Raw genomic sequence first — 15,606 nt, forward strand, 5'->3', positions numbered from 1 at the left:
TTTGATTTTCACTAAGGCAAGGAGATAAGTGTATCATTTTCTACACAGACGTCAAAACGAGTGTACACAAGCTGCACACTATAGAAGCTATGGCAAACAGTGGCTTGGCGAAATTTGGAATTTGCTAGAACAAAGCCATGGCGAAAGACAAATTGTGAAACACCGTTCGATGTGGTTAGGGCACAAGGTATTGCAAACAATATTCACCCAGAAGTTATGATAAATAAATTTCATGTAAACATTTTTTGATTATACAAGCGGTACATCTCAGCTAACGATTTATTTGGCCAGGGCACGGTGCAGGGACTGTGATCAGGTCGATGAGCCCTGGCGTTGGTGATCGGTAGAACAAATTAATGGAGAGGATTAGGGAGGGTAACAGATATGGACTGTTTCCTTTGAAATAGTAGGTACACACATGACACAGGTAAGGCTTGAGAATAAAAAGTTTAATACATGAAATTTATTTACGGGATAACTTCAGATGAATATTATTTGCAATACCCTGTGGTTAGAGGATGCGCTTTCCGGTATCACGTGACTGCCTGTATTTACAAGTAATGAATGTACTGTGTTAAGTAGGTGGCTGATGCTTTCTGTCGGAAACCCCTGTGCTGTAGGAAGTCAAACATATCGCCCTAGCTACATACATGTGACCTCCCATAGCCTTGCAGTTATTTTCTCCTACTCGTCTCCCGCACCTCATGCATGGCATGTTTTCTCATTATTATTCCGATATGAGTTAAGTCCCCTCTAGCTCGTTGGGATTTAAGATTCATATACATATACATATGACCCGATCATATTGGAAATATACCTGGGGAGAAGGATCTGATGGAACGACCGAAATCATTTCAACAGGTGTTTTGCTTGTTTGATGACAGCAGACAGCGACACCAACGGCCGACTGGAATTATATGAGCACTCAGTCGCGCACAGGCGAACTAGAAATTAATAGTCTAAAAATATGATATTATTGTCGTAATTATTCAAAATAATAAATCGTAATTATGAAACATTGATATCACTAACACCGAGATAGTATTTCATCCGGGTTGAGCTACCTTTTCTGCAGAACAACACTCGATAAAACGCTGTATGTGTACGTGTATGGGCTGTATATGACAGGCGGCCGGCCAGGTGTCCAATATACTAGGGAACTGCCCTGGTCGTCCGTTGGGCCGGCCGCCTATGTCATACACAACTCATACACATACAGCGCTTTTATCGAGTGCTGCTCCTCAGAAAGGAAGCTCAACCCGGATGAAATACTAACTCGGTTTTAGTGATATCAATGTTTCATAACTATGATTTATTATTTTCAATAATTACGAAAATAATATCATATTTTTAGACTATTAATGTCTTGTTCGCCTGTGGTCGTAGTGTGTAAGCAGCAACTCTTGATGATGGGCCCAGTCCAAGTTGACTCATAACTCACAGGACAGCACCCTTGTGTTTCCATGTGACTTGAAAGTCTTTTCTACCTCTGATGTTTTGAAAAAATACATCACAAATAAAATGACAATATCTCAGTTTTAGTCAGCGTTCTTTGAGGCGATGTCTATGTTTAGAATTGATAAATAAAAGTCACCGCACTCACCATAAAACATTACAAAGAGATAATAATAAGACTGAAACACAAGAGATCAATTAACTTTTCACTTCCTGTACTCTTGTCATTGAGAGTGCCTAATTCCACGTGACGCTACGATTATGTCATTCATATGCAAACATAAACTTATCTGATTGAAAAAAAGTGATGTTAAGAAAGTATCATACTGGAATCACGAACGTGGTTAAAAGTATCACAAGTCAAGGGCTGCGATGATGGCCTCACTGAACATGGGCGCAAAACAAAAGTGTTTGTCGGCAGCAGCAAAAGCCTTGGACAATAGACATGCTCAGTGCTACATGTACTTAGTAGCGACCAGCGCTGTACAATAGCGTTAAGGTAGTACGCATCTCGAAAGTGAAAGACTTAAAACATTTTCTCAAGCTTTCCGTAGTGAACTTTCAACAATTCTCTTACCTACTCACAAATGAAAGTCAGGGGTCATCGCTCAAATTTTGCTACTGAAGAAACAAATTACCCGACATTTACCAATATTTCTTATTAAAAATGGCTGCCATCCATGTGTTCATTCTATGGAAAAAATAAATTGTCGATTTTCACAAAACTAAGACAGTGACTCCTTTTCTTACTTCAAGAGATAAAGTTGCAAAATGTGCCCCAACAAGTGGCAGACCAGAAATGTACTGTAAAAGTCTGAGAGTAGAGATATCTGTCTCCAAAGCGCATACAACCTTCAAACACTCCCATCACGCAACCAGTCAAAAAATAACCAACTGGTAACTTTCACGCCAAATTGACAGCTTTAAAGTAATTTTATTGGCTGATAAATGTGACCAATCAAATGATAACTTTCACACCATACTGACTGTTTTAAAACCATTTTATTGGACAATATATAAGACCATTACAACTTTATTACAAAACGAAAGAGGGGTATTTCCAGTAGACAGGGTCAGTAGACAGATCATGTAATAAAAACGTAAAACATTGATCAAGTTTAAAATCGATATTGTCAAGATGAATTTTAAACACTTCCATGTACCAGTTTTGTACGATAAGAAAAATATTAAAAACATTGTGTCCTTTTATGGAAAAATATATTTTTCATTAAAAATTTGCAAAATAAAGAACGAAGACACTCAATAAATCACGTGACAAGATATTGTAACGTTATCAGAAACATTTCACATATACAGGTAGCCTGGTCCCCTGCCCCATTTCTACCGCTGGCTGCGCTGCTCAAGCGCAGCCAGCGGTAGGACCAGACCAATATCCACGTTGTACCTAACAAATGTGGTGTTTCACATTATAATACAGACACGAATAACTGATCGATATGACTCTTATTATCCCATAAATCATAAAATAATTTTAGGTTTCAGACAGAGCTGATTTACCCAATGACCTTGGCCGATGAATGTCATTTGACGGCTGAAAATATCAATAGGCCAATCAGTAGTTTTCTCTCTCCCGGAGGACTGGAACAGCCCTGGGACAGACGATGGGAATCGTTCGTACTCTATACTGTGTTCTTTCAACGTGTTCGTATGAACAGAGCAAAAATGATTACAGGACAATTATGAGACAGAAATTTCTCGCTCCCCGTTAGATGATCACAGTAATGTAATGTTGGCAGATGCCTCACTGATACCAGTTTCTCTCATCGTTATCTCTCCAAATCAACTCAACTTGAAACTTGAGATATTGGATCGATGTGATACAAACTGCATACCGTACATTGAAGTTACTAAATGAGGAAATTCACAGCACAGAATTCGAATTACATGTAATGACGGACTGAACACCTAACAAATTCACAGTTGTATCTTGGCAAAAAAGAGTAAACAAGGTGATGCAGAGGGTTTTTGAACTTTTGTTTTTGCAAAAATATAAAGATAGCTACTCTTTGCTAACCATTTCGGGAAATTTCAGTTTCGTTTCCGAGAACCTTCTCTACCGTTTTATCAGCAAATTGGATCTTAGCTCGAGTCTCTTTAGTTTTCACTTTGCAATACTGACTATTACAGTATCGTCCATACATAAAATATACTTTTGTGTTTTAACCAAATGCATCGATGTTATCGACGTTTCAGTCTGACATTCCACGAAAAATGGCATACGATGAAATGAAACCAATCATATTGATCATATTGCCGCTGATGTCCTGCAACGCTACATCTATAACAATTGTTGGCATTTAATTGTCGGGTATCTTTTAACCCGCAAACGCCCTGCCAACACATTCCGCAGTTTGGAACCACGCAAGGCATATATGATTGGGTTCACACACCCGCTTCCGTACAGTATCCATGTTGTTACGGCGGCTCCTCTGTGAGACGGTTCTTTGACCCAGCCAAAAAACATTGCGAACGGGACCCACGTGACTATGTGAGCGACGAGGATGAGCGCCGCCGTGAAGAAGACACCAGAGCCCTTTTGATTTTTAACGCTAACGTTCCGTTGGATCTCGAAGGCGCGTTTCTTCTGTGAGACGCGCAGGACAAGACACGTGTAACAGCATATGATGAGCGTTATAGCGACAAACAGAGTGATGTTGCACAATAACCACAGCATGTTATTCTCAATTAAATCTGGATAGCAGGAAAGTCTAATAGAATCAAAATGTGTTGACACTCCAAGCTGATGTACCCACCCAAGAGAAGAAACGAACAATGACAAAACCCATGATATTGCAATCATTGTAACGGCTCTTTTTCTGGTAATACCCTTGCCTCCGAGAGTGAGGAAGGGTTTCACCGCTGCTAGGAAACGATCAACGGCAATGAGACCGAGAGATATAAGATATTCGATGAACAGCGCCATGTTTAGGGTTGAACTAAGTTTGCAGAACAGCGCTCCAAAGACCCACCGCTCATGAATGGATGTTATTAGAGACAGTGGTAAACAAAGAACGGCAGTCAACAAATCAACCAGGGACAGATTGGCAATGAAAAAAAACGGCGGACTTCTTCGCAATTCGGGAAATTTCAAAATACACACAAAAACAATACCGTTTCCGATAGTTGAAAAGGCGATAAATAAAACTAAAAGTATTGGCTGAGCGATGGTGAGTACTTGAGCATCATATAATGAGGAAAACTCCGGAGATGACGTTGAGTTAAAATAAGCTTGACCTTCGACTATGGAAGTAAAATTCATCGCAGCATCGGCTGCGTTTCCGCTCGAGTTATAAAAGCTGATCTTCATGTTCGTATTCTTAGACGGCGACAAGGTGTAGATGTAGACAATTCTATGATGCAAGTTTTCCCAAAGTTTCACTGCAATGTTTTCGAAACTACATCGATGGCATCGTCACTTGGATACCGGCATTTTGGTCACGTGGATACAAGCAGACCAAAGAGGTTACCAATTGCAGACACCTGTCGCGGTTGGGTTCATACTCTCCACCGTTCAGCGACGGCCAATTAAGTGCAACCACTACAGGAAATCACAGTTGTTGTCTAGAATAGAAAAAAAGATGAAATATTTTAAGTTTATGTAGTATGGAATCCTTGTTTGATATTTTCAAATCATGTCAACGCAAATGATACCTTGGCTTGTTCGCGCCTCGAAATTGAAAGAGTGAAAATTTTTGCTCAAACTTCCTCAGCAAACTATCAACCAGTCTCTTTCAAAATCAAGGATAAAATTGGGAGGTGACTGCAAATTTTGGTACCAGAGGAACAATAATATCAGACATCTCAATAATATCTGACATAAAATCTCTCATTTGACCTTTGAACTTTCAGCAAATACCTTTTAACCTTTACAAACAATCACTTTTATGCACGGTTTCAAGAAATTTGATGGAAAAAGATCACATTTCGCAATAAATAATTCTATCAATTATTTGCAGTACAATTGGCTATTCAAAATCAAAAGGGACAAAAGCTGTAATGTTTACCTTCATATAGTTTGACTTTTAATTGTTCAAAGCACTATTATTGTTTGTCAAACAACTTATTGCAGTCTATATATGTCCTTACTGGGCAATATTTACCAATAAATGCACTGATATAGCATTTTTTTCTTAGGGAAATGTTTAATATTTTACCTCTATACTACTATGAGGTGTGAATTGATACTTTTAGGTGAAATTCCAATATCACATTTGTTGTTCACATCTGCTCTTTCAAACACCCTTTTTTAAGCGAGTACTTTTATGTCAACTATCAAACGTCTATAAATGCATAGATACTGCTGGTTTTGTATTGAAAAAACAAACAAACTATATATTCACAGTTTTTCTCATAGGTTCCCATGTATAGTGGTTCCCCAGTTTCGGTGAAATTCCATTATACACGTTGGCCCTATAGTGAATCAACATTTTCGATGAAATCCAAATCAAATTTCTTGTACACATTTGCACTTTTTACCTCCCCTTTCAGGTAAAATACATTTACATAAATTATTAAACACATATAAAAGTACATGATATAGCTTGCTTTGTTGTTAATATTTTGCCCAATAGACTCCCATGTATTTTGATTTGATATTTTTGGACGAAGCACTATATGGGCAACACCTTGGTTTTTAATAGTTGCGCAAAAAAATGGTGACCCACCCCCAAAGGCATGCGTTAAATTTCATGACCTTTCGAAACTGTGTGCGAGAAAAATTGCGACCCTGCCCAAAAACACCGGCTTTCCCCCTGTAATTTCTGTCCTGTCCCTCATTGGCTCGTTCTATCTAGTTATTGCTGTTCACTGCTGGTACTTAATTTACAACCTCCCTATAGGGCGGGAAAAATTCATATCACGTCGGTACTTCAGCGACGAACACCTTTCACCACATCCAAAATGATACTTTTTAAAGCTCATCCAGTTAGCCCTAAGAGAGCTTTTGCGTTCCGTCGGCGCAGAAATTTGAAAAGCCCTTCAATATAACAAAGACTAGATAAAATCAAGGGTGTTCTTCCGCGTATAGGAGATGTTTCTGCTTCTTTCTGTGAAGAAATTGGCAATTCTACGGCCGAAGTGGATAGAGTTCTGTTTCTACCTGTAGCAAGCTGTAAAAACATACTGACCGGACCATAGGGAATTCAGGCTCCGATGATGATGATCAGTGGTGACGATGATGATGATTAAACATTAAAAATGAAGGAAAATAAAAATATAATCGGAGTCAGTAAAGTTGTTGTTGTTGTTATTGTTGTTGTTGATAGTATTTGATGAAAAGAACAAAGTATGGGTTGCAAATTCAATACAGCCAAACTATACACATGCACTGCAAAATTCAATACAGCCTTTATAGTATACTATACACATGCACTGCAAAATTCAATACAGCCTAACTATACATGTGCGTTGCAGCCTAACTATACTATGCGTTGCAAATTCAATACAGCCTAACTATACATGTGCGTTGTAGCCTAACTATACATGTGCGTTGCAAATTCAATACAGCCTAACAATGTTAGGCTGTATTGAATTTGCAACGCACATGTATAGTTAGGCTACAACGCACATGTATAGTTAGGCTGTATTGAATTTGCAACGCACATGTATAGTTAGGCTGCAACGCACATGTATAGTTAGGCTGTATTGAATTTGCAACGCATAGTATAGTTAGGCTACAACGCACATGTATAGTTAGGCTGTATTGAATTTTGCAGCGCATAGTATAGTAAGGCTGTATTGAATTTCGCAGCGCATACTTTGTTCTTTTCTGCAAATACTATCAACAACAACAACAACAATAATAAAAACAACAACAACAAATTTACAGAGTCCAATATATTTTTATTTTTCTCCATTTTTAAATATTTAATCATCATCATCATCATCAATATCGCTGTATTGAATTTTGCAGCGCATGTGTATAGCATGGAGGTAGCTTACCTCCATGTGTACAGTGAGGCTGTATTGAATTTTGCAGCGCATAATTTGTCCTTTTCTGCAAATACTATCAACTACAACAACAACAATAACAACAACAACAACTTTACTGAGTCCAAATATATTTTTATTTTTCTTCATTTTTAAATGTTTAATCATCATCATCATCGGAGCTCCAGGACCCTATGACCGGACCACTTCTTCTGCCCTTTACTACCGTCAAATCCCTAACACAGAAATAAACCATTCGGCCTGTGCCCCCGGGAAATAACGATGTTTTGTGTCAATCCCTAGGGTAATACTAAAACGTGCTATACTCCTAACGACAGGCCTTACACGTGTTCAATAGCTGTTCTCCTCCCCATATGAAATGTGTTGAAATCAGGACTGTATTGTATATATCAGTTGAAAAAGCCCCACTCGCACCCTGTGTGTCGTTATATGCGTCGTGAGTACAAGAGATTCAGGCAAATTCACTTTTCAAATAAAGGTACCCGTTAGAAAGGCATGCTTCGAAAGAACGATTGACAACATACGTATTCTTTTTGAAAGTTATGTAATTCAAAATTTTGAGATCATAAAAAACAAACAGAAGAAAACGGAATTATTGCAACCACGCTACATAAGTAAAACAGCACATACAATTACATATACGGGAGATTTAAAATATGAAATTATTGGTTTGGGGTACTGCTTACTCAGTAAAGTAGTAGGCAACGTGAAATTCTTTCCTGTTCTTTTTTATGGATATAGTTGTGTCAAAATTATAAAACAAATCCAAGATTATCTTACGTCAACGGTCGACTGCTAGTAAACGTACAGACGTGTCTTGATTTTTTTCATTCTACCAGGGCGACTACTATGAAACGGAGCTTCGTGACGAAATATTGGCGCAACACATCAATGGCTGTAGGAAAAGATCTCTCTCGAAGTTTTCCATGGATAGCTATCTTGGAATCTGTTGTAATTTACTACACTGTTGTCGCCATAGAGATAGGCAAAATGCAATGCGTGAATACAGTAACTTTACACTGTTTCTAATGACTGAACAATGACAGTTATGGTCGATCATATCGCCTGGCACATTTTTACATCTTCATATTTCAAAAGTGAGTGATTCGATAAAAATTGAAATGTGTGTTGGCATTCGCACTCCTGCGTTGCGCTTTGTCATCGTACAAACAACATTACAGTGTTGACAAAATCCTTTAAAAGAACAAAACTCCAATACTCACATTTGAAGGTGAAGAACATCGTTATGACACGATGGAGGAGAGAGAGAAAAAAACATCTGAGCCCGACCTCGAAGCCCAGTGATTTCAAAAGAACTCACACTGCCCTTTAAATAGCATGTTTTATGCAAAACCAAAAAGTTCGTAAGGGACTGGGCAAAAATTATACAGGAGGAGGGCTGGTGTTTTGCAAAATAACGGTGTGCGGAAAAGTGACTCCATTAAATGCACACGCAGGAAACATAACGACTTTTCTCAAATTTCATGCGCAAAAAAACTGTGATAATCCGTATCAATAACATCTGAATTGACGTATAAATTCTGATTTGACCTTTGACCCTTTTTAACCTTTACAAATAATCACTAATATGCAAACTTTCAATTAATTCTATGAAAAAGAGATCACATTTCACAATAAATAATTTTAACTACTTGAAATACAATTGGCAATTCAAAATTTAAAGGGATCACAGCTGTAATGTTAGCCTTCATTTATAAGTTAGTTGACATGTAGTTGTACAGAGAGCGCCATCATTGATTTTCAAGAAACTTACTACAGTCTAAAAGTCAATGTTGAACACCATATACGAAGAGAGAGAAATACACGGATATAGTAAGTTTTGAAGGGGAAAATTTAACCCTTTAAAAATGCTTGCTCGAAAAATTGGTAACCCATTCCCAAAACCACCACCCCCACCCCGGAATTTCTGTGCAGTCCCCAATTACAATGGAAGTGCCAGAAAGAAAAAGGCACAAGGCTACAAGCGTGATTTGAACAAAAGCTCTTAATGAGAAGAGCACTGTTGCACGTGTTTCCAAGTATTTTCAAATGGCGTGTCCCCAAAGGGGGTCGAGTCATGCACACACACACGGTGAAACATTGCACATGGCTTTACACGTGACGTTTTCTCGAACATGCTCCAATCTTGTGCACAGGAAACTATGTGAGCAAGTTCTAAACTTAATTATAAAGATGGTCGAGCTGAGAGATTATGACATGTGTTTCGGAAAGGGTAAATAGATCCTGGACCTGCCCATATATTCTAAATGCATTATTGGCCTATACGATCTGTGGCAAAATGCTGAAAAATTCAATAAATAATGCGGTGGTTGAAATGTGCGGTTCATAAGAAGAAAACCCCATTGTTTGCAGGCGAATTCACGAAAATGTTAGCTGTGGCATGTAGACCATGCAGCTACTGGCTATAGAATGTTATATGACAAGTTTTGCAAATGTGTTTTGCAAGTTTCGAATATGATCGATTAGGCCTATTACAAATTTAATCCAAACGTGGAATTTTCAGAGGTTTCAAAAAGACACTCTAAGCTTATGCCCTTGCTCACGGTTACGTGTGGTTCGATACCTACACAGGAAAAAATCAATCCCCTGGGGTGGGGAGGGAGATTTTTTGTGCAACGGTTTACCTTATTTGATTTTATTAAGTTTGACTGTAATATATCAAATAAGAGTTCAACTCCAAACCGTCTGACTGCTTTCTTTATTACTACAAGTCCGTATCAGCGGATTAATTGATTAAGTCAACACCACAGCCGTCACACACGTTACAGTATTTTACTGCGTGTGTGACGGCTGTGGTGTTGATTCAATCAATTAATCCGCTGATACGGACAGCGGATTAGCAAGTTTGCAATGTTTTCGGAGCAATTATAGTGGTGTTACACAAGTCGGAGAAGAGATAAGGACTTGTCGGTAATATAAAGCAGTCAGACGGTGTGGAGTTGAACTCTTTATTTGAAATATCACAGTCAAAATAATAAATCAAATAAGGTAAACCGTTGCACAGAAAATCCCTCCCTCCCCACCCAGTGGACTGATTTTTCCCCCTGTGATATACGTAGCGGCCTCCGCGTGGTATGCATAGCCTATTTTTCCATACATACCACGCGGAGGCAGCTATGTATCGAACCACACGTAACCGTGCCCTTGATCATAGACATTGACGGCCGTAAAAGCTAACCAAATCAGTGGATGTTTTGGAACAAATGAACATTTCCGCACTTTTGTATTTATATTTTAGTAAAACTGTTCAAAAAATCCTAGCATTGACAAACACCAACTGCCGACTATTCCCAACGTTTCGGTTTTACGTCAAGTCACTGTACAGCAAGTTTGGTCACATCAGTGACTCTTGGAAGCATGCGAAGCCGGACAAAAGCATGTGAAGATACAGTGATGAACTCCGTTTCCAAACCCTATCTTTTTTCATGAAATAGTGTCGCATACTCTTACTTGATACCAATAAAAGAGAATGAACATTGAACGTGCTCCGAGAAACTGCAATAATCTATCGCCCACGGGTCATGCGCCGACTTTTTCTGTTGTGTTGGCTGTATGGCGCCAGTCTCCTACGCTCCGAGAGATACCACCTTTCTGATGTGGTCTCTCTGCCCTCTACAATGTCAATATCAGGGAGTATGTCATGTCCTTCAATCACAATTGGCATGCGCGACGATCGATAACCCCGAGAAATGTACGCAACGAGCAGAAAGCATGCCATGTCCTTCGGTCATAATTTGCATGGCGCGGCGATCGATAACCCCGAGAAACACTGAACGAGGAGAAAGCTGTTGTGAGTCGCCACAATAGGAGAAGTACCCATGGGCGAGCACCTGTAGAAGTAAATGTTATCTCAGCGGTGCCACAATCAACTTTGTATTTGTTTTCAACGATACCATGGACACGACACAGTGTGACCTATACATTCTTGTCAGGTCAAAAGCCTGAAATGTTGATTATTTTTGCGATCAGATCTTACTTTTTCAGCTTCTTACAGTTGTAAGGCCCTTGGATTTACAGAAATATATCGGTACCAAGCTGGAAATTTGAATTTCTTTATAAAGTAGACATGGATGATACCATATTTTTAGGTTAATTATAAAGTTCATTACTAATTCATCTATAAGTGCTCACAACTAATCAAAATATGGAATCATTTACGTCTCGTGATGTCTTTCATTAAAAACAACTAGTATAGGAATTGCCAACTACCCAGTGACAGGCACAAAGCGCTGACTTCCTGCCCGTTGTAAACAGTCTTTAAAAGTATATATAGCATTTTTTATTGTCAGCAGTGACATTTAAGTCGATTTAATGTTTCCATTGAACAATCACCAATGCTATATAAAACGTGAATAGGCAAAAGGGAGAGTAATTGGATACTCTGAGGAAGAGAAACTGCACTTAGAATAGAAGAAAATACACTAGATGTACAGACCGAGTATTCAGTGAGTGATAGTCCATAGCTTTACATTGTGACGTCTTGCGAAGTATTGTATACTAAACTACCAACTTTACATTTTGACAAAATGTCCGCCGTGAATTTAGGTCCAGACTCAATGCAGTTGTCGGGGGGGGGGGCACACACACACATACACACACACACACAAACACATATAAATAACACGATTGGAACTAATACTGGATAATTGAATCTTATATGTTTCAAATTTCTCAAAGGTGTTAGCTGTCCTATAGCTGAATATTGCGACAATACAAATCATGCATAAAAACAAGTGTGTAACTTGAAAAGAAAAGCATTCGAGAGAATAACCAGTGTAAATCTGAGGTCTCATTCGGGAAGAAAAAAAGGCCAACAGGACGCGCCACGTCAAACCAACTGAACTGATCCGTTAGCTCAGTTGGTTGAGCATCCGAACTGAATTCGGGGGACGTGGGTTCAAGTCCTACAGGGGTCATTTTTTCAAGTCCCAAAAATTTGCTGTGCAGAGACACTCAGATGTAGTCGTGTGTTTATCAATTTAGTTTCTACTATATATATATATATATATATATATATATATATATATATATATATATATATATATATATATATATATATATATATACATATATATATATATATATATACATATGAATGTTTTCATAACTGATCGGTACAAGAAGCTGTATTAAAAATGTATTTAAAAAAGATGTAGCATTCAATTGTTAAATTTCAAGACAAAAATATTTGTCTTTTCACAAATTAAGGCATGGACAAAATGCTGATCTAGCAGTCTCTCCCAGTGCCTTTCATAAATATATCATAATGGAGCTCCATTGCTTTTTAAGCAACCCATGGCATCTGTTTCTTCGTACGTGTGAAAATGCTTTGTAAAGGAATATTTTGGACATCTGAACTTGAAGGAAGTAGCAATATTTCTCTCTTAATTAGATCAATAATTTCGCGCTATCCTCACCGTTAATGATCGTAGCGTCGCCCTTGATTCCTTGCACGCCGTAACTGTTACTGTTGACAACTGCTGACTTTTGGTCCAGAATTATAGAATTTATCTATCAACGATGACATTGCCCAGTGGACATAATATATTGTGTTGGTAAAGTCATAGCGATGTATTTCATCTTAACTTTACTGAGGAGACTGATATATCGAACGTACAAGTTTTCGAGACCAGAAATTATAAAATTTCATAAATAGTAAGCCGTCATCAACTATCACAGCCATTGTCCCTTCAACAGAAAACAAAACATAGCCTACATACCCAAACATCGATGTGTTCCAGGGGACAGATAGTCAACTCTCAGCGAACGTACGTCTTGTATTGAGGGACCGTGATTCAACGAACCTGGCTGACAGGTAAAAGGAACTGCCGCAAATAGGTCATCCAAACCAAACTCTCGTCAGTTTGACCAATGCTGTACAGGATTCCATAGCACTACTTACTGTAAAAGTGTCGTCGAAAGTGGACGCTTTGTCGTTACTGAATGGATTCTTCTCAGAGAAGACTCAAAGTGCGCAGAGTCATCGGAACTTAATGAGCTCTACAGGGTATTCTTGCGTTGTGCTATTCAGTCGCAGTCAAGACGCTCATATCTTTGAGGCAACGACACTCAATTCCCTTTGATGAGCCACTGATACTTTCGAACTATAAAAAGCCCTGTGAAACTGCGGAAGTATTATTCAATTTATGAGTTATGTACGCATTCCAAACACGTGGCGATACGCGTGGTATTGGCCCATTCCACAGTGTACATATTTACGTTGTAATGATCAATATCGATTTCGTAGAAAATATCACTTTTCATCAGAAAACTGTTTTCTTTGGGCTGAATCATCCATTAGTAGCCTTTTGAAAATAGGCGTACGTTCATATCTGCATATGTAACAATTAGTTTCAAGTGTATAGATTACTCTGCTACTATCCATTCTCGCGAGCCAGAGCAATAAGGGACTGGTCAGTTTCTTCGGCCTGGGGGGGGGGCGGTGGATTATTTTTGCCGACTTCAAAAAGTGGCTGACCCCCCCCTATTCCAAATTTTGAAAACAGGGTGACCCCCCCTATTCCAAATTTTGAAAACAGGGTGACCCCCCCCGCACGCGACAACTGTAATATGTAATAATACAATACTGTAATATATATATATATATATATATATATATATATATATATATATATATATATAATGTAAATATATATATGTAAATATACATGTTATATTTTACATACATTTATATTTTAAGTCATTCTGTGTTTTAATGAAATTGTTGGCATGTCAGTTGTAAGATAGGAATTTCAAAGTGTCAATCTTAAAGTGAGAATACAGTACATTTTGAATGAGCTGTGAATGTATTTCACACATTCTATGCTTAACCAGATGTCCTGAACTGTTGTACAGAAATGGATGTCAATCATTAATATCAAACAGGAAAAAGCAGTAAATCAAAAACTTTGATGGGTGTTAAGACTTGCCAGCCATCCAATTAAATCTCCTGAGGAACAATAGAGAGGCATTTTAGCCAAATCTGATGTGTGCAGAGTCTGAGATGACCTTTTCTTGTAACATTGATATTTGTGCATGTTGCTTACTCATACTGAATTCTCATAGAGAGAACAGAAAGGTATCAGGAATTTGTCATGCTTTTCATATGAAATGCAGATTTCATAATAGTACACTTTCACTTAGCTAACATCAAGATATCTCTGGCATATATCTTTGATTTATTAAAGTATGGCACCCGAAGGGCGCGGAGAAAAATATGAAACATCCTGATATCTCTGATATATATGTCTTGTATATTAAAGTAATGCACAGGAAGGATGTGCTGAAAAATGTCTGATATATAAAGTAATGCGCTTGAAGAGCATGCTGAAAAATATTGAACATACATATATCTCTGATATATGTATGCCTGATATGTTAAGTTGGGCGTGCTGAAAAATATGTCTGATTATTAAAGTTACGCGCCCGAAGGGCGCGCCGAAAAATGCAACTGGATGAAATTTGTGGCTGACACGATGCATTTTAGGCAATGATGAGCCTGTGTCGAAATTCAAAAACACACTGACCCCCCTATTGGGCATTTCAAAAACATGGTGACCCCCCCTATCACCAAAGTCAAAAACAGGGTGACCCCCCCATGAATCCACCGGCCCCCCAGGCCGAAGAAACTGACCAGTCCCTAATTTCCGCTCCGCTGACCTACGCAAAACCAAAGGTAGCGCTGAGCTGTTGCCGTAAGAGGTGCGTCGTTTACGACGATGCTACTATCTCTTCCAACAGAGTTGCCTCGTCAAGAGTTGCTGAAGCGACGAAACCATTGCATTGTTAGATCTAAACTGCACGAGGTGGTACGAAAGTGTGACACTCTGGAAATTAGGACGCTCCCTCTCCTTCGAAGTCAAAATGAAACCAAATCTCTACTTGATCTTCCTCTCCTAATAAAAAACAGTGTATCCCTTTACAGGTCTGTAAGCCACCGAGAACCGATTGTATTATACCCTTTGTTAATTTAATAGATAGATGCACAAAATTAAAGACTGTTGAAGTTTCTACAAAAAACTATCAAAAACCGGACCGACTTGACCTAGTCTAGGTTCCAAATTTGCGCGATTATACGCTGACTCGACCAAAAACAGCGAATTGATAAATAACGTATTGTGACGGAAAAAAATGAAACAAAACTCGATATACACATTTTAA

General features: G+C 38.5%; 1 protein-coding gene across 1 annotated transcript; it reads right to left on the reverse strand.

Moving 5' to 3' along the window:
• Positions 1–3,754: 3,754 nt before the first annotated feature.
• Positions 3,755–4,399, reverse strand: LOC139141670 (melanopsin-B-like). Its single transcript, XM_070711255.1, has one exon. It carries the CDS (start codon positions 4,397–4,399, stop codon positions 3,755–3,757), a length of 645 nt encoding a protein of 214 aa, XP_070567356.1.
• Between the last annotated feature and the right edge of the window lie 11,207 nt (positions 4,400–15,606).

The sequence above is a fragment of the Ptychodera flava genome, chromosome 10, assembly GCF_041260155.1.
Source record: "Ptychodera flava strain L36383 chromosome 10, AS_Pfla_20210202, whole genome shotgun sequence".
NCBI lineage: Eukaryota > Metazoa > Hemichordata > Enteropneusta > Ptychoderidae > Ptychodera > Ptychodera flava.

Excerpts from the sequence above, each read along its gene's own strand:
- LOC139141670 (XM_070711255.1), bottom strand. The coding sequence starts at position 4,399 with ATGGCGCTGTTCATCGAATATCTTATATCTCTCGGTCTCATTGCCGTT.